General features: G+C 46.6%; 1 protein-coding gene across 1 annotated transcript in view; it reads left to right on the top strand.

Annotated features, from left to right (window-relative positions):
- LOC309559874 (connector enhancer of kinase suppressor of ras 2-like) overlaps positions 1 to 27169 on the top strand; it is a 655275-nt gene that overhangs the window by 471883 nt on the left and 156223 nt on the right. The window contains exon 12 of the mRNA XM_082263301.1: positions 20129 to 20215. Within this exon, the coding sequence (XP_082119427.1) occupies positions 20129 to 20215 (87 nt within the window). The remainder of the gene's footprint in view (positions 1 to 20128; positions 20216 to 27169) is intronic.

The following is a 27169-nucleotide window of genomic DNA, read 5'->3' as shown; positions in this document are numbered from 1 at the left end:
ATTTACTGTCCCCTCAAAATAACTCAACACACAGCCATTAATGTCTAAACCGCTGGCAACAAAAGTCAGTACACCCCTAAGTGACAATGTCCAAATTGGGCCCAAAGTGTCAATATTTTGTGTGGCCACCATTATTTTCCAGTACTGCCTTAACCCTCTTGGGCATGGAGTTCACCAGAGCTTCACAGGTTGTCACTGGAGTCCTCTTCCCCTCCTCCATGATGACATCACAGAGCTGGTGGATGTTAGAGACCTTGCGCTCCTCCACCTTCTGTTTGAGGATGCCCACAGATGATCAATAGGGTTTAGGTCTGGAGACATGCTTGGCCAGTCCATCACCTTTACCCTCAGCTTCTTTAGCAAGGCAGTGGTTGTCTTGGAGGTGTGTTTGGGGTCGTTATCATGTTGGAAAACTGCCCTGCAGCCCAGTCTCCATTGATATCTAAACTGCTGGCAACAAAAGTGAGTACACCCCTAAGTGAAAATGTCCAAACTGGGCCCAATTAGCCATTTTCCCTCACCGGTGTCCAAATCATGACTGACTGTGGAAACTTCACACTGGACCTCATGCAATTTGGATTCTGTGCCTCTCCACTCCTCCTCCAGACTCTGGAACCTTGATTTCCAAATGAAGTGCAAACTTTTCTACAGTCAGTGATGATTTGGGGAGCCGTGTCATCTGCTGGTGTTGGTCCACTGTGTTTTATCAAGTCCAAAGTCAGCAGGACATTCTTGAGCTCTTCATGCTTCCCTCTGCTGACCAGCTTTATGGAGATGCTGATTTCATTTTCCAGCAGGATTTGGCACCGCCCACACTGCCAAACCTACCAATACCTGGTCACATGATCATGGGATCACTGTGCTTGATTGGTCAGCAAACTCACCTGACCTAAATTCCATAGAGAATCTGTGGGGTATTGTCAGGAAGAAGATGGGAGACACCGGACCCAACAATGCAGAGGAGCTGAAGGCCGCTATCAGAGCAACCTGGGCTTCCATAACACCTCAGCAGTGCCACAGGCTGATCACCTCCATGCCACGCCTCCATGCCAAGCCGCATTGATGCAGTAATTCATGCAAAAGGAGCCCGGCCAAGTACTGAGTGCATCCTATACTGTACATGGACAGACTTCTCACTAAGACAACATTTCTCTATTACAAATCCTTTTTTTTTATTGATCTCATGAAATATTCTAATTTTCTGAGATGCTGAATTTTGGGGTGTCACTCGCTGGAAGCCATAATCATCAAAATCAAAAGAAAGAAATGCTGGAAATCTCTCCCTCTGTGTGTAACGCATCTATAGAAAATATAGGAGATTTACTTTTTTTTAATTGAATTACTGAAATAAATTCACTTTTTGATGATATTTTAATTTTATGAGATGCGCCTGTATCCCATAGTTTGTTGATGCAATAATTTTAGCACAAACCAATCAATTTACGCTTATTTTATTTTTTTAATAAAAACATAGCAGAATATATATTGGCCCAAATTTATGAAAAAATTAATTTTTCAATTTTTTTGGATATGTTTTAAAGCAGAAAGTAAAAAATATTGTTTTTTTTTTTTGTTTTGTTTTTTTTATTAAATTGTTGTCTTTTTTTTTTATAGCACAAAAATAAAAAAAAACAGAGGTGATCAAATACCACCAAACGAAAGTTCTATTTGTGAAAAAAAATGACACAAATTTCCTTTATATACAGCGCAATTTTCAGTTAAAGTAACGCAGTGCCATATCGCAAAACATGGCCTGCTCATGAAGGGGGTTAAATCTTCTGGAGGTCAAGTGGATAATTATGGGGTGCCCTAGTGGGCGTTGACCATTTTTATGGATTTTTGATACGCATATTTTTATGGCTATTTTTCATGGGGATGGAATTACAGCTCCTTGAAAAAGTATTCACACCCCTTGAAATTTTCCACATTTTGTCATGTTACAACCAAAAACGTAAATGTATTTTATTGGGGTTTTATGACACAAAGTGGCCATAATTGTAAAGAAGAAGGAAAATGATAAATGGTTTTCAAAATATTAAAAAAAAAAACATTTTGAAAAGTGTGGGGTGCATTTATATTCACCCCCCCCCCCCTTACTCTGATACCCCTAATTAAATCATAGAGGAACCAATAGCCTTCAGAAGTCATCTTATTAGTAAATATGCACAGAGGATGATCTGGAGTATATATAAAAAAATGGCTAGACCTCCATCCCTAATGAATATACAAAAAGAAGAACAGATTGTTCAAAAAAGTGTGGGACTTTAGATGAGGTATGTCAATAACTGACTATCAGTTTACTGTAAGGATCACCAAAGGTGATTGTTTAATAATTCATGATTAAAACAGTATATAAAAAACACAGATAGACATACACAGTTCAGGGACCTAACATAGATTATATAGTTCATATAAGTACAGTAGTGATGATTGTATTATATAACATGACCAACATATAATTCATATAATTAATTCCAATAGTAATAAATATATTGTATAGCATAACCAACGTATAATTGATCTCCAAAGAGGTATGTCATCATTTCTTGTAGGCTCTACGCGTTTCGTGGCTCTACGTCCACTCATCAGGAGCTAATTAAACGTATATATCAATCTGTAAAAATAAACTGATATTAGGATACTAATCTCAAATAAGGAATATAACAGATCGCTCATAATTTTAAGTGTAGAATTCAGCTACTTACTGTGCTGACCCAATAATTCTGGAAGGCCACCCCAAGCAAAGGCTGTCTCACCCGGGGCTGAAGCGGGTATTAACCCAAGCCGGCATACAGAGGGAGAGGAGATGGGGGAGTTGGCAAAGACAATAAGGTACACCAACAATATCCAAAAAGTTGAGCGCACATTGTGACTAAATGATCTAAAAGAGGAAGGGGTATTGTTTATTATTAAAATAAAATTAAAATTATATGGATGTAGATATTATATAGTGATTATTAGGTAGAAAATATAATTATAATATAAATATAATTTTAATTAGATAAGAAAGGGGTCATGCCAAAATAGGGATATATATATATATATATATATATGTTAAATATATATAAGAAAGTATATAGAATATAGAATTAAGATATAAGGATAAAGGAACAACCCAAGGTGAATACAAATATGAGTGGATGATGTGGAAAAAACGAATTGAAGCCTCAGAAAGGTGAAAGGGTGTTGCGAAAGTGCCAATTACCCAAAAGATGGAAGTATAGCAAAATAGTATTGTTGCGGGTATTAAGTAAAGCAACTTACCAAGAGTGAAGTATGAGAATGAAAAAGCTGCGCGAGTGACAACCAAACACCAACCCAACTAACTGTGAGAGACAACGTGAAGTGCTGGTGGTGTCCTAGCCCTTTCTCCACTCCAAAACCCTCTGAACCAGGGCAAGACCCGCCAACGCCATGTGGACGCTCTAATGTAGGGCAGGGAGAGATGATCTCATATCCGGCGCAGCCGGAGACGAGACTCCCCGCCCCATCTAGGTGTCGGAAAGATAGACCAGGTTGCCCCAATCCACTCATATTGGTATTCACCTTGGGTTGTTCCTTTATCCTTATATCTTAATTCTATATTCTATATACTTTCTTATATATATTTAACATATATATATATATCCCTATTTTGGCATGACCCCTTTCTTATCTAATTAAAATTATATTTTCTACCTAATAATCACTATATAATATCTACATCCATATAATTTTAATTTTATTTTAATAATAAACAATACCCCTTCCTCTTTTAGATCATTTAGTCACAATGTGCGCTCAACTTTTTGGATATTGTTGGTGTACCTTATTGTCCCATCCCTTGTGGGATGACTTTGCCAACTCCCCCCATCTCCTCTCCCTCTGTATGCCGGCTTGGGTTAATACCCGCTTCAGCCCCGGGTGAGACAGCCTTTGCTTGGGGTGGCCTTCCAGAATTATTGGGTCAGCACAGTAAGTAGCTGAATTCTACACTTAAAATTATGAGCGATCTGTTATATTCCTTATTTGAGATTAGTATCCTAATATCAGTTTATTTTTACAGATTGATATATACTTTTAATTAGCTCCTGATGAGTGGACGTAGAGCCACGAAACGCGTAGAGCCTACAAGAAATGATGACATACCTCTTTGGAGATCAATTATACGTTGGTTATGCTATACAATATATTTATTACTATTGGAATCAATTATATGAATTATATGTTGGTCATGTTATATAATACAATCATCACTGCTGTACTTATATGAACTATATAATCTATGTTAGGTCCCTGAACTGTGTATGTCTATCTGTGTTTTTTTATATACTGTTTTAATCATGAATTATTAAACAATCACCTTTGGTGATCCTTGCAGTAAACTGATAGTCAGTTATTGACATACCTCATCTAAAGTCCCACACTTTTTTTAACAATCTGTTCTTCTTTTTGCTTATTAGTAAATAGAGTCCCCCTGTGTGTCATTTAATTTCAGTATAAATACAGCTGTTCTGTGAAGCCCACAGAGGTTTGTTAGAGAATCTTAGTGAACAAACAGCATCATGAAGGCCAAGGAACACAGCAGACAGGTCAGGGATAAAGTTGTGGAGAAGTGTAAACCAGGGTTGGTTATAAACAAAATCTCCCAAGCTTTGACCATCTCACAGAGCGCTGTTCAATCCATCATGGGAAAATGGAAAGAGTATGGCACAACTGCAACCCTACCAAGACATGGCCGTTCACCTAAACTGACCGGCCGGGCCCCTACCAAGACATGGCCATCCACCTAAACTGACCGGCCGGGTAAGGAGAGCATTCATCAGAGAAGCAGCCAAGAGGCCCATGGGAACTCTGGAGGAGCTGCAGAGATCCACAGCTCAGGTGGGAGAATCTGTCCACAGGACAACTATTAGTCGTGCGCTCCACAAATCTGCCCTTTATGGAAGAGTGAGAAGAAGAAAGCCATTGGTGGAAGAAAGCCATAAGAAGTTCTGTTTGCAGTTTGGGAGAAGCCATGTGGGGGGACACAGCAAACATGTGGGGGAGGAGCTCTGCTCAGAGGAGACCAAAATTCAACTTTTTGGCCTAAAAGCAAAACGCTGTGTGTGGGGGAAAACTAACACTGCACATCACCCTGAACACACCATCCCCACTGTGAAACATGGTGGTGGCAGCTTCATGGTGTGGGGATGGTTTTCTTCAGCAGGGACAGGGAAGCTGGTCAGAGTTGATTGGAAGATGGATGGAGCCAAATACAGGACAATCTTAGAAGAAAAACTTGAGTCTGCAAAAGACTTGAGACTGGGGCGGAGGTTCACCTTCCAGCAGGACAACGACCTGAAACATCCAGCCAGAGCTACAATGGAATGGTTTCATGTGTTAGAATGGCCCAGTCACAGTCCAGACCTAAATCACATTGAGAATCTGTGGCAAGACTTGAAAATTGCTGTTCAGAGACGCTCTCCATCCAATCTGACAGAGATGAGATATTCTGCAAAGAAGAATGGGCAGAAATGTCCTCTCTAGATGTACAAAGCTGGTAGAGACATCCCCAAAAAGACTCGCAGCTGTAATTGCAGGGAAAGGCGGTTCTACAAAGTATTGACTCCGGGGGGTGAATACAAATGCAGCCACACTTTTCACAGATTTATTTGCATCATTTATCATTTTCCTTCCACCTTACAATTATGGCCACTTTGTGTCGTCTATCACATAAAATCCCAATAAAATACATTTATGTTTTTGGTTGTAACATGAGAAAATGTAGAAAATTTCACGGGGTGTGAATACTTTTTCAAGGCGCTGTATGTATTTTTCTTCTTTTTTATTTAGGATACCCTTTTTAGGACCTTCTCCAATTCCTTTTTATATTGTTTTATGGGTTTCCTCTAAGGCTTAGAGTCTCAAATGTATTTTGATCCCCCGGCACTTTGTTCATCTAATGCTTATATTGATCCTTTGACAATATCACGATACCCCTCCCCCACACTTAACCACAAGGTGGACTACAATGTCCTTCCTGCTGCCAGTACCTAGTAATTTGATGCCCTTTCTTATATCCCCCAGTTTCAAGTTGTTTCTTAAAAGGTAATTTCTCTAAATCCTCCTTCCTCTATGCATAATTTTCTAAATATGTCCACCTATCTATTGTCAGTAATAATAGGATTATATATCCAATGTATTACTAAAAGTATTGGGACGGGATTGGGATTAATACAATATCACTGAGGTTACATATTTCCTCTCCTAATATTCTCTTCTTCTGTTTTTGTTGTGTTCTTCTTCCTTCCCCGCAGCCCCACATTCTGTTTTCCTTATATTTGAAGGTAGGAAAGATGGAATTTTAAGGGTGCAAAGAGACCCAAAGTTATAAAAAAAAGTATAACAAAATTTTATTGAGGCATTTCTATTTTAAATTTTACATATAATAAAAACATGGCACAATAGTCATACGATTAGTATATGTACTCCCGCTCTACATGTTTCACCAACCAATGGCTTCTTCAGGAGTCTTTACTGAATCCGGCATACAAAAACGATATGAAATTGAAAAACAACAAATTAATCACAATCAATACAGGTAAATTATTATAACTTTGCAAATCATTATTTTCTCAAACATACATATGAGTCAATGGCCATCATTGTGAAGCCTTCTTACCGAACTGTGCAAAAAAAACTCACGTGCTGTCAGGGTGCCAGGAAACCAGACCACACCAAGATGCAAATAAAATAAAGCAGTTTATTGGAGAAACAACAATAAACGCACAGCAAGAGTGAGGAGCGAAATCAGGAACAGCCGGGGTCAAGTCCAGAGCGGGTAGTCATCCAAGCCGGGATCGAGTCTAGAGGCGGGTAGTCATCCAAGCCTGCCGGGTCATCTGCCTATGCTGGGTCGTCTGCCTATGCTGGGTCGTCTGCCTATGCTGGGTCGTTTGCCTATGCTGGGTCGTCTGCCGATTCCGGGTCATCTGCCTATGACAGGTCGTCTGCCTATGCTGGGTCGTTTGCCTATGCTGGGTCATCTGCCTATGACAGGTCGTCTGCCTATGCTGGGTCGTCTACCGATGCCAGGTCATCTGCTTATGCTTGGTCATCTGCCTATGCTGGGTCATCTGCCTATGCTGGGTCATCTGCCTATGACAGGTCGTCTGCCTATGCTGGGTCGTCTGCCCTTTGCTGGGTCGTTTGCCTATGCTGGGTCGTCTGCCGATGCCGGGTCGTCTGCCTATGCCGGGTCATCTGCCTATGACAGGTCGTCTGCCTATGCTGGGTCGTTTGCCTATGCCGGGTCATCTGCCTATGACAGGTCGTCTGCCTATGCTGGGTCGTTTGCCTATGCTGGGTCATCTGCCTATGCCGGGTCGTCTGCCTATGCTGGGTCGTTTGCCTATGCTGGGTCATCTGCCTATGCTGGGTCGTTTGCTTATGCTGGGTCATCTGCTTATGACAGGTCGTCTGCCTATGCTGGGTCGTCTGCCTATGCTGGGTCGTCTGCCTATTCCGAGTTGTCTCTCTATGCTGGGTCATTTGCCTATGCTGGGTCGTCTGCCTATGCTGGGTCGTCTGCCGATGCGGGGTTGTCTGCCTATGCTGGGTCGTTTGCCTTTGCTGGATCATCTGCCTATGCTGGGTCGTTTGCTTATGCTGGGTCATCTGCCTATGACAGGTCGTCTGCCTATGCTGGGTCGTCTGCCTATGCCGAGTCGTCTGTCTATGCTGGGTCATTTGCCTATGCTCGGTCGTCTGCCTATGCTGGGTTGTCTGCTAATGCCGGGTTGTCTGCCTATGCTGGGTCGTTTGCCTATGCTGGGTCGTCTGCCGATGCCGGGTCGTCTGCCGATGCCGGGTCGTCTGCCGATGCCGGGTCGTCTGCCTATGCCGGGTCGTCTGCCTATGCTGGGTCATTTGCCTATGCTGGGTCATCTGCCGATGCCGGGTCGTCTGCCTATGCTGGGTCATCTGCCGATGCCGGGTCGTCTGCCTATGCTGGGTCGTCTGCCGATGCCGGGTTGTCTGCCTAAGCCGGGTCATTTGCCTATGATGGGTCATCTGCATATGCTGGGTTGTCGGCCTATGCCAGGTCGTAGGCCTATGCCGAGTCGTGGACCGATGCCGGGTCGTCTGCTGAAACGAGAGCCATTTTCTCAAACATACATATGAGTCAATGGCCATCATTGTGAAGCCTTCTTACCGAACTGTGCAAAAAAAACTCACGTGCTGTCAGGGTGCCAGGAAACCAGACCACACCAAGATGCAAATAAAATAAAGCAGTTTATTGGAGAAACAACAATAAACGCACAGCAAGAGTGAGGAGCGAAATCAGGAACAGCCGGGGTCAAGTCCAGAGCGGGTAGTCATCCAAGCCGGGATCGAGTCTATAGGCGGGTAGTCATCCAAGCCTGCCGGGTCATCTGCCTATGCTGGGTCGTCTGCCTATGCTGGGTCGTCTGCCTATGCTGGGTCGTTTGCCTATGCTGGGTCGTTTGCCTATGCTGGGTCGTCTGCCGATTCCGGGTCGTCTGCCTATGACAGGTCGTCTGCCTATGCTGGATCGTTTGCCTATGCCGGGTCATCTGCCTATGACAGGTCGTCTGCCTATGCTGGGTCGTTTGCCTATGCTGGGTCATCTGCCTATGACAGGTCGTCTGCCTATGCTGGGTCGTCTACCGATGCCAGGTCATCTGCTTATGCTTGGTCATCTGCCTATGCTGGGTCATCTGCCTATGCTGGGTCATCTGCCTATGACAGGTCGTCTGCCTATGCTGGGTCGTCTGCCCTTTGCTGGGTCGTTTGCCTATGCTGGGTCGTCTGCCGATGCCGGGTCGTCTGCCTATGCCGGGTCATCTGCCTATGACAGGTCGTCTGCCTATGCTGGGTCGTTTGCCTATGCCGGGTCATCTGCCTATGACAGGTCGTCTGCCTATGCTGGGTTGTCTGCTAATGCTGGGTTGTCTGCTAATGCCGGGTTGTCTGCCTATGCCGGGTTGTCTGCCTATGCTGGGTCGTTTGCCTATGCTGGGTCGTCTGCCGATGCCGGGTCGTCTGCCGATGCCGGGTCGTCTGCCGATGCCGGGTCGTCTGCCTATGCCGGGTCGTCTGCCTATGCCGGGTCGTCTGCCTATGCTGGGTCATTTGCCGATGCCGGGTCGTCTGCCGATGCCGGGTCGTCTGCCTATGCTGGGTCGTCTGCCGATGCCGGGTCGTCTGCCTAAGCCGGGTCATTTGCCTATGATGGGTCATCTGCATATGCTGGGTTGTCGGCCTATGCCAGGTCGTCGGCCTATGCCGAGTCGTGGACCGATGCCGGGTCGTCTGCTGAAACGAGAGCCAGGAAAGTCATCAGCCAAGCCAGGTCATGCACGGAGAACAGAAGACTGCTAGCAGTGATGCACCTTGGAGCACAAACACAAGGGCAAAGGACTTCAAGCCAACAGGGGATATATATAGTCAGGTGTGCACCATCATCACTGAGTGACACCCAGGCAGCAGGCAAGTGATGATGCAATCAGAGTTTATAAAGGAAAGCAGTCTGTAAGTGTCCTAGATGGCTGCCAACAGGAAGGCAAGGTAAGTCCTTGACAGGTGCTGCATATTAGGAGAGTGGTTGGGAGGAGATAACAGTGAAATCGCAGGGAGGGATATGGAAACCACGTAGAGGTCTATATACAGCAAGGGAAGCACTGTGTTGCAAATAAAAAAAGATAGAGAAAAAAAAAAAAAAAAAAATATATATATATATATATATATATATATATATATATATATATATATATACACATATGCATATATATATATACATACACATATATACCATGAATGCCAGGTCTAAACCAGAGAAGACAAAACGGAACCTCTGGTCTGGACAAGCCCAGAGGGAGGATTGTCATAGTGGGTTGATTTTTCCATTGTGTTTGCTTTATATACATCAGAGTGAAAAAATAAATAAATATATATATATAATATTTTTATTTATTTATTTATTTTTTATTTGCAATACAGTACTTCCCTTCCTGTATATAGACCTCTATGTGGATTCCATATCCCTCCGATGTCCCCTCCTGACCACTCTCCTAACATGCAGCACGTGCTTTTTTGCACAGTTATGTAAGAAGGCTTCACAATGATGGCCATTGACTCATATGCAAGTTTTGCGAAAATAATGATTTGCAAAATTGTAATAATTTACCTGTATTGATGGTGATTAATATGTTGTTTTTCAATTTCATGGCGTTTTTGTATGCCGGACTCATTAAAGTCTCCTGAAGAAGCCATTGGTTGGCGAAACATATAGAGCGGGAGTCACTGCATACGTATACTAATTGTGTGACTATTGTGCCATATATATGATATAACTGCTGCGCTTAGTAATAAAAATATAAAAATAATATAAATAATATACTAAAAAAGCAGCTAGCACACTATTGTGAAATAAACAATAAAAAACAGTATCAATTGTGCAGCGCTAAATGAAATGACCAAAGTCCACATTCAGAGATGGAGTCCGAGTGGAAAGGAATATGGGGGATCTTCTGTCTAAATGTGATAACCACCATCAGCACCCAACCACACAGCCTCTTACCAGATAATTATAGACCCTCACTACAAAGGTCTATACAAGGCACAGATGGTAGAAAGTTCCTCCAATAGTCCACTATCGATCCTCTCCACGGTTACATCATAGCATGTAAAGATAAATAGGACACTCCTCATGGTGTAGCATTATAAAACGATTTATTAAATTAAAATGATCCACTCACATATTGTTATTAAAGCTCCAGTGTATATAAGACTGTCATTTCTGTGTTTCAAACCAACAAAATGGCTGTCTTGTCCCAGCATGTGTCAACGTCATACGTCATCGACTCCTCCTCCCAAATAGAAATGTCTCAATAAAATTTTGTTATACTTTTTTATAGCTTTGGGTCTCTTTGCACCGTTAAAATCCCATCTTTCCTACCTTCAAGCATAGTTTTAGACCAAGGGACGTTGTGCGTCTAATTTCTTGACACCTGGCAACATACTTTTTTATATATTCTGTTTTCCTTCTTCTCTCCCCTGATTGGGGTATTTCCAACTCTCTCCTAAAAAAAAAGGGGCCGGGGAATAATACTCCACTCTTCATGTTGTGTTGGAGGGGTGTGTATCCATTATAGGTGTCCATTGTCCACTTGGTTCTCCGTCTAGGACTGTTTCCTGAATCTAGGTCTCTGTGATTGGGGGTAGTATCCCGGGTACTATTGGTCATAGTTCTCTTGTCTATAATTCTGGTGTCCATTTTCATGGCCAGAGTTTTATCTATATTGATGATAACTATTATTCTTTCTGTATGGTGTACAGGGCCATCTTTAATATTGTTTGGACCCTGGGTAAGCATTTTCTTGGGCCCCGCTCCCCATGCAATTTCGCTGTCTACCCCAAAAAACAACCACATACTCTGTATCCACCTGTCCACAGCCACCTCTGTATCCCTCCCCTGTCCACAGCCACCTCTGCACCCCCCTGTCCACAGCCACCTCTGCACCCCCCTGTCCAAAGTCACCTCTGCACCCCTCCTGTCCACAGCCACCTCTGCACCCCTCCTGTCCACCGCCACCTCTGCACCCCTCCTGTCCACAGCCACCTCTGCACCCCTCCTGTCCACAGCCACCTCTGCACCCCTCCTGTCCACAGCCACCTCTGCACCCCCCTGTCCACAGCCACCTCTGCACCCCTCCTGTCCACAGCCACCTCTACACCTCTCCTGTCCACAGCCACCTCTGCACCCCTCCTGTCCACAGCCACCTCTGCACCCCTCCTGTCCACAGCCACCTCTGCACCCCCCTGTCCACAGCCACCTTTGCGCCCCTCCTGTCCACAGCCACCTCTGCACTCCCCTGTCCACAGCCACCTCTGCGCCCCTCCTGTCCACAGCCACCTCTGCACCCCCCTGTTCACAGCCACCTCTGCGCCCCTCCTGTCCACAGCCACCTCTGCACCTCTCCTGTCCACAGCCACCTCTGTATCCCTTCCCCCCATGTCTACAGCCACCTCTGTACCCCCCCCCCCCTTTACAGTTCTCACCTCTTTTCACAAATTCACCCCCCTTCCACTCACAGTTCTCCTCCTCACAGTCAGTGATGCTGCCTGCACTGTTCTGTTATGTGTGTGTGCGCGCGCGCTCTTTTTCCAACACAAACAAGCATACAGCCAGAACACTTAACTCTGTTCTGTGCTATAGAAGTCTGAGAGGCGGGATGGGGGCGGGGGAGCATGGAGAGCCGCTCTGCTTCACTCCCTGTCAGGACGAGCCAGCTCCTACACATAGAGCCCACAACTGTCCTTCTCCTCTGTCAGTGTCCTCTCCTCTGTCTTGTGTTAACCCGGCTGCGGCAGCAAACGGGGGCCGACGGGACAGCGGGGAGGAAGGGAATTGACCGCTACACCGGGAGAACTATTTAAGGCTCCAGGGGCAGATGCTTTTTGGGCCTCCAACAATGACAGGGCCCTGGGCAGCTGCCCCTTTCACCCTGAGGTAAAGACGGCTCTGATGGTGTATATATTCTATTCTTCAGTGGAGGTCTCTTAATGAGTCCAGGATATGTAGCAGCTTTTTTTTTTTGGGGGGGGGGGGGCAGAGATAAGGTAGAGGTATGTACAGTTCCCTAGCCTCTAAAAAAATGGCAGAGGGAAGTGGAGAGGCCTACCAGTTTAGTAGGGCAGAACTGCCTCAGAAAAGGTGAAACAGGGGTAATAGGACCAGGAGGGAAAACCATGGGTCAGCAGTCTATGCAGGGAGCATCATCGATAGTTCATTACCTGTATTTCAGCCCAGGAAAGAGTGGGAAGAGTCCAGGGAGCAGAAATGCTGCCGTCCCCAGGCCAGGAAATGTGCCAGGAGCTAAAGAGATTGGGTGAGACCAGGGCATACCCATTGCTTCCTGCTGGAGAGCACACAGCTGTGAGAGGGGGAGGATTCCCTGGCAGAACAGCAGTGAATACCCAACAAGGAAATGGCAGAGGCAGCAGAGCTTGTAAATTAGACATCTACTCCGTCTGAGGGTTTGTGGGGTATAACTGAAATCCGGAGGGGGAGGGGGCATAGCCCACCCCAGCCCCCCCCTAGATCCAGGCACGCTGTTAATACTCCACTTTTAGACCCACCCCACCCATACACCTGCCTTTGATTCCCCACCCAAAGACTCATCCTTCATCCTCCATCTATAGACCCAGCTTTTCTCCCTGCTCACAGTCCCACTTTTCTTCCTCAGCCCATTGACCCACCATTTATCTCCCTCCCAGATCCATCTTTCACCCCCGCCCGTACTCCTACTTCTCATCCTACACTCATATCCCACCGTTCCCATCGAGATCAACCTTTTATCTTCCACCCATAGACCCATCTTTTATCTTCTGCTCCTAGACCTGCCTTTGATTCTCCACCCATAGACTCACCCATTATATCCAATTCTTCATCTTCCACATTTTTTCCTGCACATAGACCTCATCCTCCACATATATCCTACTTTTCAATTCCCACTCAGATCCATCTTTATTCCAGCGCCCATAGATCAATCTTTTCTTCGTGACCCATAGACCTACATCTCATCCCCCCCCCCCCATACACCCACCTTTTATCCTCCACCCATATCCCACCTTTCTTCTCCCTCCCGGATCCACCTTTAACAACCACCCATAGATCTCCTATTTTTCCACCATCCATAGACCCACCTTCCATCCCCCACCCTTAGATCTGCCTTTTCTCTACCATCCATAAAACTGCCTTACATCCTCCACCCTTAGATCTGGCTTTTCTCCACCATCCATAGATCCACCTTCCATCCTTCACCCACAGATCTGCCTTTTTTCCACCATTCATAGACCCACCTTCCATCCTCCACCCTAAATCTGCCTTTTCTCCACCATCCATAGACCCACAATCCATCCTCCACCCTAAATCTGCCTTTTCTCCACCATTCATAGACCCACCTTCCATCTTCCACCCTTAGATCTGCCTTTTCTCCACCATCCATAGACCCACAATCCATCCTCCACCCTAAATCTGCCTTTTCTCCACCATCAATAAACCCACCTTCCATCCTCCACCCTTAGATCTGTCTTTTTTCCACCATCCATAGACCCACAATCCATCCTCCACCCTAAATCTGCCTTTTCTCCACCATTCATAGACCCACAATCCATCTTCCACCCTTAGATCTGCCTTTTTTCCACCATCAATAGACCCACCTTCTATCCTTCACCCTGAGATCTGCCTTTTTGCCACCATCAATAGACGCACCTTCCATCCTCCACCCATAGAGTTGCCTTTTCTCCACCATCAATAGATCCAACTTCAATCCTCCACCATTAGATCTGCTTTTTTTGTAAACCATCCATAGACCCACCTTCCATCCTCAACCCATAGAGTTGCCTTTTCTCCACCATCAATAGACCCACCTTCCTTCCTCCACCATAGATCTGCCTTTTCGCCACCGTGCATAGACCCGCCTTCCTTCCTCCACCCTTAAATCTGCTTTTTTTCCACCATCCATAAGCCCACCTCCCATCCTCCACCCTTAGATCTGCCTTTTTTGCCACCATCCATAAGCCCGCCTTCCATCCTCCACCCTTAGATCTGCCTTTTTTGCCACCATCCATAGACCCGCCTTCCATCCTCCACCCTTAGATCTGCTTTTTTCCACCATTCATAGACCCACCTTTCATCTTCCACCCATAGATCTGCCCTTTTTCCACCATCCATAGAACCACCTTACATCCTCCACCCATAGTTCTGCCTATTCGCCACCATCCATAGACCCATTTTTCATCTGCTGCCAAAGACCCCCCCCCTTCTTTTATTCTCTGTAGACCCACCTTTCACCCTCTATCTTCTTTTACAACATCCTTTGTTACTTTGTATTGCAGTCCTCCACCCATATATGACATGAAGTGTGGCTCCATCTGAGGTGATGAACAGACACTATATGAGTGCCACATGATATCAGTGATGGTAATAGTGAGATTATTTTTGGTAGTGACATAGGGGTGTGCCCAAGATCATCCAAGTGGTCAGAATCAGCCCTGCCCCTGAGGATCCAAGTGTTCATTGTTTTACTCGCTATTTGTCCAGGTGGCCATTGTCACTGGAACAGATTGATGTAAAAGCCAAACAGGAATAGAAGGGAAATCTTCAAACAAGAACACTTCTTCTGGAGACAGCTGTCTACGGGTCTCCCTTCACTTTGGAGAAATTTCCCCCTGGGACAGGAAATGAAGAAAAATCTTCCCAATGTACAAATGTAGCAAAACTGTAAAACAATACTGTAGGCTAAAGCTACACTGTAGTATATTTACCTAGGCAATTATTTCTGTTGCCCCGGGTTATGACACAATCCTTCTCTCTGGATACCACCTAGGAGCATGGAGCAGATTGTATCCCTAAAGGATATAAAAAAAGAAATTTCCCCCAAATTTTATCCCATTAAACTCACCCTGACGAGGTCAGTGAGTCCAGAGACAGACATGGCGGGTGCGGTGTAAACACGCTAACACGACCGCATTTCCCTGAATACGTCCAATGGAAAAACAGCGAATGGGAAGTGCTATAAATATTTCAGGCTTTCTGAGTTCTTTGGGGCAGAACTGTGAAGATGAGATCTGGCAGAATCATGTCAGATTAACTCACCGAACACCAAAATCATTCATTTATGATGTGCAGCAAATTCATTTTATATCCGACACAATCCAGAAAAAGCAGAAATGCATCTGGGTGGGGGAGGGGCGAGTCTTTCCAGCTGAGTTCTGTCTGAGCTCCGCTGTTCTCTGAGCTGGGAGAGACCCATCGGGAGGGAGCCGCGCCACATAATGGGCCTCTAACCTGCAGGTCACTTTGATACGAAGCGGAGCAGCTGGAAGATTTACGGACCCTGAGCTGATAGCAGTCTTACCAATACAGTGCATCCGGAAAGTATTCACAGCGCTTCACTTCTTCCACATTTTGTTATGTTACCGCCTTATTCCAAAATGGATTAACTACTTGCCGCCCGCCCACCGTCAAATGACGACGGAGCGGTGTGGCGGGCGTAATATGACGGCGCGCCAGAACAGCCGCTCTTGTGGGTGCGACCCCGATCTTGGTAAAGGGCCAATAAGGTGGCTCTTTATCCATGTGATCGGCTGTGTCCAATCACAGCCGGTCACATGTAAATGAGGAAGTGCCGTTTATCAGCGCTCCTTGCCTCACACTGTCTAAGTGTGTGGCACATTTCCTACCAAAGACGTCAACGATGGGGCACATTTCCTACCAAAGACGTCAACGATGGGGCACAGTTCCTACCAAAGATGTCAACGATGGGGCACATTTCCTACCAAAGATATCAATGATGGGGCACAGTTCCTCCCAGTGACATCAATGATGGGGCACAGTTCCTACCAAAGACATCAACGATGGGGCACAGTTCCTACCAGTGACATCAACGATGGGGCACAGTTCCTACCAATGAAATCAAGGATGGGGCACAGTTCCTACCAGTGACATCAACGATGAGGCACAGTTCCTACTTATGAAATCAAGGATGGGGCACAGTTCCTATCAATGAAATCAACGATGGGGCACAGTTCCTACCAGTGACATCAACAATGGGGCACAGCTCCTACCAAAGACATCAACGATGGGGCACAGTTCCTACCAATGACATCAACGATGGGGCACAGTTCCTACCAAAGACATCAATGATGGGGCACAGTTCCTACCAAAGACATCAACGATGGGGCACAGTTCCTACCAGTCACATCAACGATGGGGCACAGTTCCTACCAGTGACATCAACGATGAGGCACAGTTCCTACAAATGAAATCAAGGATGGGGCACAGTTCCTACAAATGAAATCAAAGGATGGGGCACAGTTCCTACCAATGAAATCAAGGATGGGGCACAGTTCCTACCAATGAAATCAAGGATGGGGCACAGCTCCTCCCGGTGACATCAACGATGAGGCGCCGTTCCTACCAATGAAATCAAGGATGGGGCACAGTTCCTACCAGTGACATCAACGATGAGGCACAGTTCCTACTTATGAAATCAAGGATGGGGCACAGTTCCTACCAATGAAATCAACGATGGGGCACAGTTCCTACCAGTGACATCAACGATGGGGCACAGTTCCTACCAGGGACATCAATGATGGGGCACAGTTCCTACCAGTGACATCAACGATGAGGCACAGTTCCTACCAGTGACATCAACGACGGGGCACAGTTCCTACCAATGACATCAACGATGGGCACAGTTCCTACGAGTGACATCAATGATGGGGCACAGTTCTTACCAAAGACATCAATGATGGGGCATAGTTCCTACCAGTGACATCAACGATGGGGCACAGTTCCTACCAGTGACATCAACAATGGGGCACAGTTCCTACCAATGAAATCAAGGATGGGGCACAGTTCCTACCAATGAAATCAACGATGGGGCACAGTTCCTACCAAAGACATCAACGATGGGACACAGTTCCTACCAATGACATCAACGATGGGGCACAGTTCCTACCAAAGACATCAATGATGGGGCACAGTTCCTACCAATGACATCAACGATGGGGCACAGTTCCTACCAAAGACATCAATGATGGGGCACAGTTCCTACCAAAGACATCAACGATGGGGCACAGTTCCTACCAGTCACATCAACGATGGGGCACAGTTCCTACCAGTGACATCAACGATGAGGCACAGTTCCTACAAATGAAATCAAGGATGGGGCACAGTTCCTACAAATGAAATCAAAGGATGGGGCACAGTTCCTACCAATGAAATCAAGGATGGGGCACAGTTCCTACCAATGAAATCAAGGATGGGGCACAGCTCCTCCCGGTGACATCAACGATGAGGCGCCGTTCCTACCAATGAAATCAAGGATGGGGCACAGTTCCTACCAGTGACATCAACGATGAGGCACAGTTCCTACTTATGAAATCAAGGATGGGGCACAGTTCCTACCAATGAAATCAACGATGGGGCACAGTTCCTACCAGTGACATCAATGAAGGGGCACAGTTCTTACCAAAGACATCAATGATGAGGCACAGTTCCTACCAGTGACATCAACGACGGGGCACAGTTCCTACCAATGACATCAACGATGGGCACAGTTCCTACGAGTGACATCAATGATGGGGCACAGTTCTTACCAAAGACATCAATGATGGGGCATAGTTCCTACCAGTGACATCAATGATGGGGCACAGTTCCTACCAGTGACATCAACAATGGGGCACAGTTCCTACCAATGAAATCAAGGATGGGGCACAGTTTCTACCAGTGACATCAACGATAGGTCACAGTTCCTTCCATTGACACCCACAGTGGGGCCCAAGACACCAAAGCTGGGGCACAATTCCTCCCAATGACACCAATGGGACATTTTGTACTCCCAATGGCCACAGTCCGGACCCCCTAAAAGCTGAAGGACAGTAAACTGGCCCTTTGGTTAGAAAGTTTGAAGACCCCCGATGTAGGGAAGCCCTGGTTGAGAATGTCTGCATTATTCAGATACATTGCATCCAGTGTGATGTGTGTGTGTAAGGGGGGGAGGGTGGGCTTTAAGTTTTCATATCTAAAGCAACCCAAAAGAAGACCACTCCTGACCCTTCTCTCTGCAGAGTACAGGCTAGAAGAAGCCAAAACAGGTTTCCTTTGCTGGAAATATCACTGCTCTGTGAGGCCTAGGCATTCAATCATGTGACCACTGGCCATAAAATGCTGAAGCCGTGGTTTCTTGTGGCTTTTACAGCTATTATTAAAGTTTTCCCAAACCCTAATAAACTGCTACTTAGATGGTCCTAGATGACGGCTGTCAATGTCAAGCTTGTGGGTATCCTTCCTAATAAATGTGGGCACCAGTGATCCCTCCAGTGAGTGGTGGCTACTCTTGGCCTGTAAGCAGAGATAGATCATACAACCCCTGGCACCCAGGGGCAGTGGGCAGAAGTGGCTTGTAGCAGATAATTTATGCCCAAGCATCCACATGTCACTGTTGCAGATTTGTCCTCACTTCCTGTCTGGTAAAATGTTGTCATCTGGACAGGAAGTGAGGGAAAATCTCTTTAACAGAGACCAGGTGTTAGGAACACTCCCTGTGTACACTGAAGTGCTGTCATGAATCTGCCAGTTAAGAGTTAACTTAGTGCAGACTAATTGCACTAATTGGCAAAAGGCTGGCCTATTTAAACACCACAGCAGCACTGAGCCATTGCTGTCTTGTCTGCAGCTTTACCTGTACTTCCTGATCCTGAACCTGCTGTTTCCTGTTGACTTCCTGATCGACCTCCCGGCTTGTCCACTACTTCGTCTGCTTGCTGCCCGCCCTGACCTTGGCTCGTTCCTGTGACCACTCTCCTGCCTTATCCTTGTCGGCTTATCTGCTTCCGATTCTGGACGTGTTCACCTCCTGGTGGGGCAACCCTGGGGACCGCGACCTGGTGTTAGCTTGCAGCGCAGTCTATCCCCACCACCAGGGGCTCTAGTGAAAACCAGCTAGCACTTAGACTCCGCACCTCAGACTAGCCCGTGTCTACCACCAGTGTGACCCGTCTGTGTTCCTGTTGTACCAGATCCCACGAGGCTACCTCTGCACGTCAGGCTCAGCCACCAGCACCATTACACCAGGATAGTAGGAAAAAACCCATAGAGGTGCTAATCCTTCCCTGCTCCATCCAAAGCTGAGAAAACAGTTTTTGGTTTTTGGACACCTCGAGTAATAATATCTCTACAATGTAATAACTGCTTTATGTTCCATTTGATAATTATCGGCTGCTGGTTCAGACTTCAAAATTTTTATTACCTTTACCGGTGCCGCATCCCAATAAATTGTACACTAGAACTAGATTTTTTTATACAGTTTTGTCCCAATGTCTTGCAAAATTTTCTATTTTGAATATATATTGTAATATTTATTATTTTATTATAATATTTAATTTTATATCAGAATATATATGTCAAGGTAAATGAATATTTTCCCTAAAATGTGATTTTTGTCAGACGTTGGATCTGGATAATCTTCGATAATATTCTCACAGAAATGGAACTTTCTATGCTTTGTACACTGAAGGAGAATTGTTGTTATCACAGCATATGACAGGACGGGTTTTCCTCCTTTCCGCACAGGTGATCTGAGGCCCGTGTCCATGCCCACCGACTACAGCTGGATAGGAGACCCCAAAGAGCCCAACATGTACAAGAGAGGGAGCCGAGGTGAGCCAAATATGTGTTCTGTGTGCGTCCCGTGGTGTCTTTGTTTGTGTTCTTCATACTCTATTGTTAATATTAAGGATACATTTATATTAGTGATCATTAAAAATTACAAGATAGAACCAATGGGCAGACCCCTGAAGGGTGGAGGAGCCACAAAGGGGACAAACTCCATTTTAATGGGCATGATTTAGGAATGAGATGTCCTTCAGGCTCATATGGGTGTAATGGTCAGGTGCCCACCAAAAGGTAGCTATATAGTATATATGGAATATGAGTAACTGAGGGACTGGATCCCATTCATCAGTGGATCATGATTGGAGAAGATCAAAGAACTTACGAGGCACAAGGGTTTCGGTGAGGTTGCTCTTCTACACAAAAAGGGTGCCTCTTAAATGGGGGGCCTGGTGTTGGGAAACCAAAATTCAAAAAGGGCACCGGACCAGTGAACTGAGGGCCCAAACACCTTTAATATTGGTGTTCGTTCAGCAAGATAATATTAAGCATTCGACTCATTTTTGGTCCCCTTCTTGCTCAGGGCTACAAAACAGATACAGAATTGTTACATGCCTTGTGGCTCATATACGTTTTTGTGGTAAATTTTCTGTTTTTACAAACATTTATGAACCAATTTTGTATCCATTTTGTAGCATTAAGAAGAGGGATATAATTGAGTCCCCAAAACAAATTGGATGTTTAAGATTTTCTGAATGAATACTAGTATTAAAAGTTTTTGGACTCTCAGTTCTTTGGTCTGGCACCCTTTTTGGACTTTGGTTTCCCAACTTCAGGTCCCCCATTTAAGAGGCACCCTGTGTGTCTCACTGGAACCATTGTCCCCTATGATTGGTTTGATCTTTTTCAATCATGATCCACTGATGAGTCAAATCCTGAGTCTCAGTTCCACATATTCCACAATCCACATACACTTTATGACCACCATTTTGTGGGTACCTGACCATCACGCCCATGTGAGCTTGATAGACATCCAATAACAAAACCATGTTTGCCTCTCTCCCCCTATGGCCTCTTTGTGGTTATAACATCCTCCACTCTTCTGGAAAGACTTTCCACAAGATGTTGGAGTGTGTCTGTGGAAATTTGTGCCCATTTGTGTGGTCAGGTACTGATGTTGGATTAGAAGACCTGGCTCACTTTAGGAATTTTTTATTCATCCCAAAGGTGTTCCGAAGGATTAAGGTCAGGGCTGCATGCAGGACACTTGAGTTCCTCCACACCAAACTGGTTACACCATGTCTTCATGGAGCTGGCTCAAACTGGTCAACCCATGACTTTTTGGAGCCGGTCCAAACTGGTCAACCCATGACTTTATGGAGCTGGTCCAAACTGGTCAACTCATGACTTTATGGAGCTTGTCCAAACTGATCCAAACTGGTCAACCATGTCTTTATGGAGCTGGTCCAAACTAGTCAATGGGGTCTTTAAGGAGCTGGTCAAATCTGGTCACCCCATGTCTTTATGAAGCTTATCCAAACTGGTAAACCCATGTCTTTATGGAGCTGGTCACCCCATGTCTTTATGAAGCTTATCCAAACTGGTCACCCCATGTTTTTTTTGGAGCTGGTCCAGACTGGTAACCCCATTTCTTTATGAAGCTGGTCCAAACTAGTCACCCCATATCTTTATGGAGCTGGTCCAATCTGGTAAACTGAGGTCTTTATGTAGCTGGTCCAAACTGGTAAACCCATGAGTTTATGGAGCTGGTCCAAACTGGTCACCCCATGTCTTTATAGAGCTGGTCCAAACTGGTCACCCCACGTCTTTATGGAGCTGGTCCAAACTGGTCACTCCGTGTCTTTATGGAGCTGGTCCAAACTGGTCACTCCGTGTCTTTATGAAGCTGGTCCAAACTGGTCAACTGAGGTCTATAAGGAGCTGGTCCAAACTGGTCACCCCATGTCTTTTTGGAGCTGGTCCAAACTGGTCAACTGAGTTCTTTATGGAGCTGGCTTTGTGCACAGGGGGGGCACGGTCATGGTGGAACAGAAAAGGGTCTTCACCAAACTATTGCCACAAGGTTGGAAAAGCACAATTGTCTACAATGTCTTTGTATGATGTCATATTTACAGTATTCTTCACTGGAGATACCTAAACTCATGATTTGGGGGGGTTCACATACATTTGCTTAGTTAGTGTATGAAGCCACTCTATGCTGGCAGGACAGGAGACCGAAGACATACAAAGCAGATTATAAATAAATTGCGGAAGCATTTATGAAGGTATAGGATTTAGTTAATTTTAAGCAAGAACACAACAATCAAAGTGTGTAGGAAGACCAGGCCTTTCAAAGCTCATTAATGAACTCTGAACCTCTGAATAACTACAATGTTAAATAATTGCCCCCCCCCCTCCCCATAACCCCCCCCCCCCCCCCCCCGTTTCATAATGTAATACTGGACATTGTTCAATAACTTGCGGCTTCCACGCTCTATCACTTTGACGAGATCACATGATCTCTGTCTGTCAGGAGTATTTTAGGTGAAAGACATCATTAGAGACTGCAGAAAGCCTATATATTCAGTCACACCTTTCAGCTCATCTTCCTCATTGTCGCAAAAACACATAAAAAAGATTGCAGAGAGAACAAAGCCATCATCTGCTGTATTGTGAGCGGTAGATGGAGTGTTCCTTTAATTCAGAGACTTCATTATGGAGCTGTGCAGCGTGGGACGTGGTAAACCATTAGAAGTCACACTTGTACCATTAGCAGCTCAGTCACTCGTATAAAATTCTTTTCTCAGCATAATGTGAGATTGAGGTTGTCTGAGGCCAAATAAACGCGTCTCACATCAGATTGGAGGAGATTGTCACTTATCCAGCCCCGGGATGTTGTCAGGGTCCATCTAACTACCTTCTGAGCTTACACTCTATGGTAACCATCCTTAACCAGAGTTCTGGAAGCCTGGGGGTTCCTTCAGAGGTGTCTATGGGTTCCTTCAGAGGTTTCTATGGGTTCCTTCAGAGGTGTCTAGGGGTTCCTTCAGAGGTGTCTATGGGTTCCTTCAGAGGTTTCTATGGGTTCCTTCAGAGGTGTCTAGGGGTTCCTTCAGAGGTGTCTAGGGGTTCCTTCAGAGGTGTCTGTTACGCTGAGCGCTCCGGGCCCCCTGCTGGCCTCGGAGCGCTCACAGCGTATGCCCCCCAGGCAGCACTCCAGCGTCTCGGCGTGTGCGTCCCCGCTCTCTAGCGCGCGCGCGCGCCGGGACTCTTAGATTCAAAGGGCCAGTGCACCAGTGATTGGTGCCTGGTCCAAAGTGGTTAAGGGTTAAGGTTTGTGAGAGGCAGTGCTGACTTAATTAGGTTTCACCTGTGCACTGCCCATAAATACCTTCTCCTCCCACAGCTTCCTCCTGGATCTTTGTGCCTTGTGCCTCTGAGAAAGCGTTCCCTATTGTTTTAGTTTGCCTTGCCTGTTGCCGAACCCGTTGCTACCGACTACTCGCCTTTGAACCTTTGCCGCCTGCCCTGACCTCTGCTACGTCCGACTACGCTCTTGCCTACTCCCTGTGTACCATGCCATATCAGCTGCCAAAGAGGTCGAGTTGTTACTAGGGGACACGACCTGGTAGTTACCGCCGCAGCAAATCCATCCCGCTTTGCGGCGGGCTCTGGTGAAGACCTGTAACTGCTTAGAACCGGTCCTCTAGTACAACCGGCGCCATCGCCTCTCTGGTCCAGAGGATCCACTACCAGTCCTGCCGGTTCGTGTCAGTAAGATCCGGCCATGGATCCCGCTGATGTTCCCCTGCCAAGCCTAGCGGACCTCACCACCATTGTGGCCCAGCAGGGTCAACAGCTGGCCCAGTTGACCGCTATGTTGCAGCAGCTCCTGCCTTCTCAGCAACAGCCAGCTCCTCCGTCTGCACCTGCGGCATCACCTCCGCCTGCAGTTGCCACCGGTTCCAGAATCCGTTTGTCCCTATCAGACAAATATGACGGAGATCCAAAGCAGTGCCGTGGGTTCCTGTCGCAGTGCTCTCTCCACCTCGAGCTACTGTCTGACCAGTTTCCTTCTGAGCGAGCCAAGGTAGCCTTTATTCTAAGTTTACTGTCCGGGAAGGCCCAGGCCTGGGCTACACCACTATGGGACCGCGCAGATCCTGCCATCGCTTCTGTCCAGAGCTTCTGCCTAGAGTTCCGGAATGTTTTTGAGGAGCCTGCCCGGGTTACCTCCTCAGAGACTGCCTTACTAAACTTGACCCAAGGTGGTTCTTCCGTGGGTGACTATGCCATTCAGTTCCGCACCCTGGCCTCTGAGCTGAACTGGAACAATGAAGCCCTTTGCGCCACCTTCAAGAAGGGGCTTAACAGCGAGATAAAGGACGTCCTGGCTGCACGTGAGCTTCCTTCCACTCTTAGTGACCTCATCTTGCTGGCCACTAGGATAGACAAGCGTTTCGGCGAAAGACAAGAGGAACTCCTCCTTGAAAAGGAAAAAGCTCGTCCTAGACGCTACCCTCGTCTGGCTCCCATTTTTCTGCGTCCACCTCAACCCGCTACTGGGCCCCCCTCCGTGGAGGCCATGCAGGTGGATCGGTCACGCCTGACTCCGCAAGAAGGAACCCGCCGCAGAGACGAGAACCTGTGTCTGTACTGTGCCAGTACCGAGCACTTCCTTCGAGATTGTCCTCTCCGTCCACCGCGGTCGGGAAACGCTCGCACCTAGTTAACGTGGGAGAGGCGTTGCTAGGTGTGGATTCCTCCTCTCCAAGTCTCATCATACCCAGGCAGTTGATCATCTCTTCCAAGCCCTCTTTCTCCGCAACCGCCTTCTTGGATTCCGGTTCAGCTGGCAACTTCATTCACGCCTCCTTGGTTGACAAGTACCGTATTCCAGTAATCCGTCTACCCAAGCCGTTTTTCATCTCTACTGTTAATGGTGAGAGACTCTCTGCCACCGTGCAGTTCCGTACCCAGCCTCTGCAGATGGACATCGGAATATTTCATACCGAGACTTTAGAGTTCTTTGTCCTTCCCTTCTGTTCCTCCGAACTCCTCCTGGGTCTGCCGTGGCTTCAACGTCATAGTCCTGTCCTGAATTGGTCCACCAGTGAGATCCTGCATTGGGGTTCCTCCTGTTCTGACCGCTGTTTCAAGCCTGCTCTGGTCAAACAGGACCCGCAAGTTTCTCCGCCTCCTGGGCTGCCCAAGCCTTACCATTCCTTTGCGGGTGTCTTCTGCAAGAAACAAGCTGAGGTTCTTCCTCCCCACCGACCCTACGATTGCCGAATCGACCTGATACCCGGTTCTACTCCACCTCGGGGCAGAATTTATCCTCTCTCACCTCCTGAGACTCTTGCCATGTCCGACTATATACGTGAGAACCTACAGAGAGGATTCATAAGAAAATCTTCTTCTCCTGCTGGGGCCATTTTTTTCTTCGTGACAAAAAAAGACGGCTCCCTCCGCCCCTGCATTGACTACAGAGGTCTTAATAAAATTACCATCAAGAACCGTTACCCTCTGCCTCTAATCTCTGAGCTATTTGATCGTCTCAGAGGGGCAAAGATCTTCACTAAATTGGACCTTCGAGGGGCCTATAATCTGATCCGTATCCATGAGGGAGACGAATGGAAGACCATCTTTAACACAAGGGACGGCCATTTTGAGTATTTGGTGATGCCCTTCGGCCTATGCAACGCACCTGCTGTCTTCCAGGAATTCGTCAATGATATTTTCAGGGACTTACTTTACACCTGCGTGGTCGTATACCTGGATGATATCCTCATCTTCTCCTCCAATTTGGACCAACACCGGGCCCATGTGCGACAAGTCCTTACTCGTCTTAGGAGGAATAGCCTGTACGCTAAACTTGAAAAATGTATTTTTTTTACACGGACCTCCCTGCCTTTCCTGGGATACATTATCTCAGCCCAAGGACTTCAAATGGACCCAGCCAAGCTCTCGGCGGTTCTGGATTGGTCACGCCCCTCTGGTCTCCGAGCCATACAAAGATTTCTGGGCTTTGCTAATTATTACAGGCAATTCATCCCTCACTATTCCACTCTGGTAGCTCCTATCGTGGCTCTCACAAGAAAAGGAGCTAACCCCAAATCCTGGCCTTCCCAAGCCGAGGAAGCCTTCCAGTCCCTGAAATCCGCCTTTGCCTCTGCACCCGTTCTCTCTAGACCAGATTCCACCAAGCCTTTCTCTCTTGAAGTGGATGCCTCCTCGGTGGGAGCCGGAGCTGTCCTCACCCAGAAGTCTTCCAGGGGCAGGACTTCAACTTGTGGCTTCTTTTCAAAGACATTCTCTCCCGCAGAGAGAAATTACTCCATTGGGGACAGGGAACTGCTGGCTATTAAATTGGCACTGGAGGAATGGAGACATTTACTCGAGGGCGCCACACATCCTGTGTACATCTTCACGGACCACAAGAACCTGGCTTATCTCCAGTCTGCTCAGAGATTAAATCCCGTCAGGCCCGTTGGTCTCTGTTCTTCGCCCGCTTTAATTTTGAGATCCATTTCCGTCCGGCTTGTAAGAACATTAGGGCAGATGCTCTGTCTCGCTCCTCTGATGTGGTGGGCGATGAGTTAACACCTCAATATATTATCCCTCCAGAACGCCTTATTACAGTCGCTTCCGTGGACCTGCGCCTTCTTCCTCCTGGCAAATCCTACGTACCTCCACGTCAGCGGTTGCGAATTCTCAAGTGGGGCCACGCCTCCCCTTTTGCCGGTCATCCAGGGGTGCTAAAATCTCTCCAACTAATCTCCCAAAGGTACTGTTGGCCTTCTCTGGAGAAAGATGTCTCGGACTTCGTCCAGGCCTGTTTGATTTGCGCCCAGGATAAATCGCCTCGCCAGAAACCAGCGGGCCTCCTCTTGCCTCTACCTGTTCCTGAAGTTCCCTGGTCTCACATCGCTATGGACTTTATTACAGATCTTCCCTCCTCCCATGGCTAGTCCGTTATTTGGGTTGTGGTGGATTGCTTCT

This window comes from Pelophylax lessonae (assembly GCF_965119305.1).
Source record: "Pelophylax lessonae genome assembly, chromosome: 7".
In the NCBI taxonomy this organism is placed as follows: Eukaryota; Metazoa; Chordata; class Amphibia; order Anura; family Ranidae; genus Pelophylax; species Pelophylax lessonae.
Note: the sequence above shows the minus strand (reverse complement) of the source record. Positions and strands in the feature narration are given on the sequence as shown.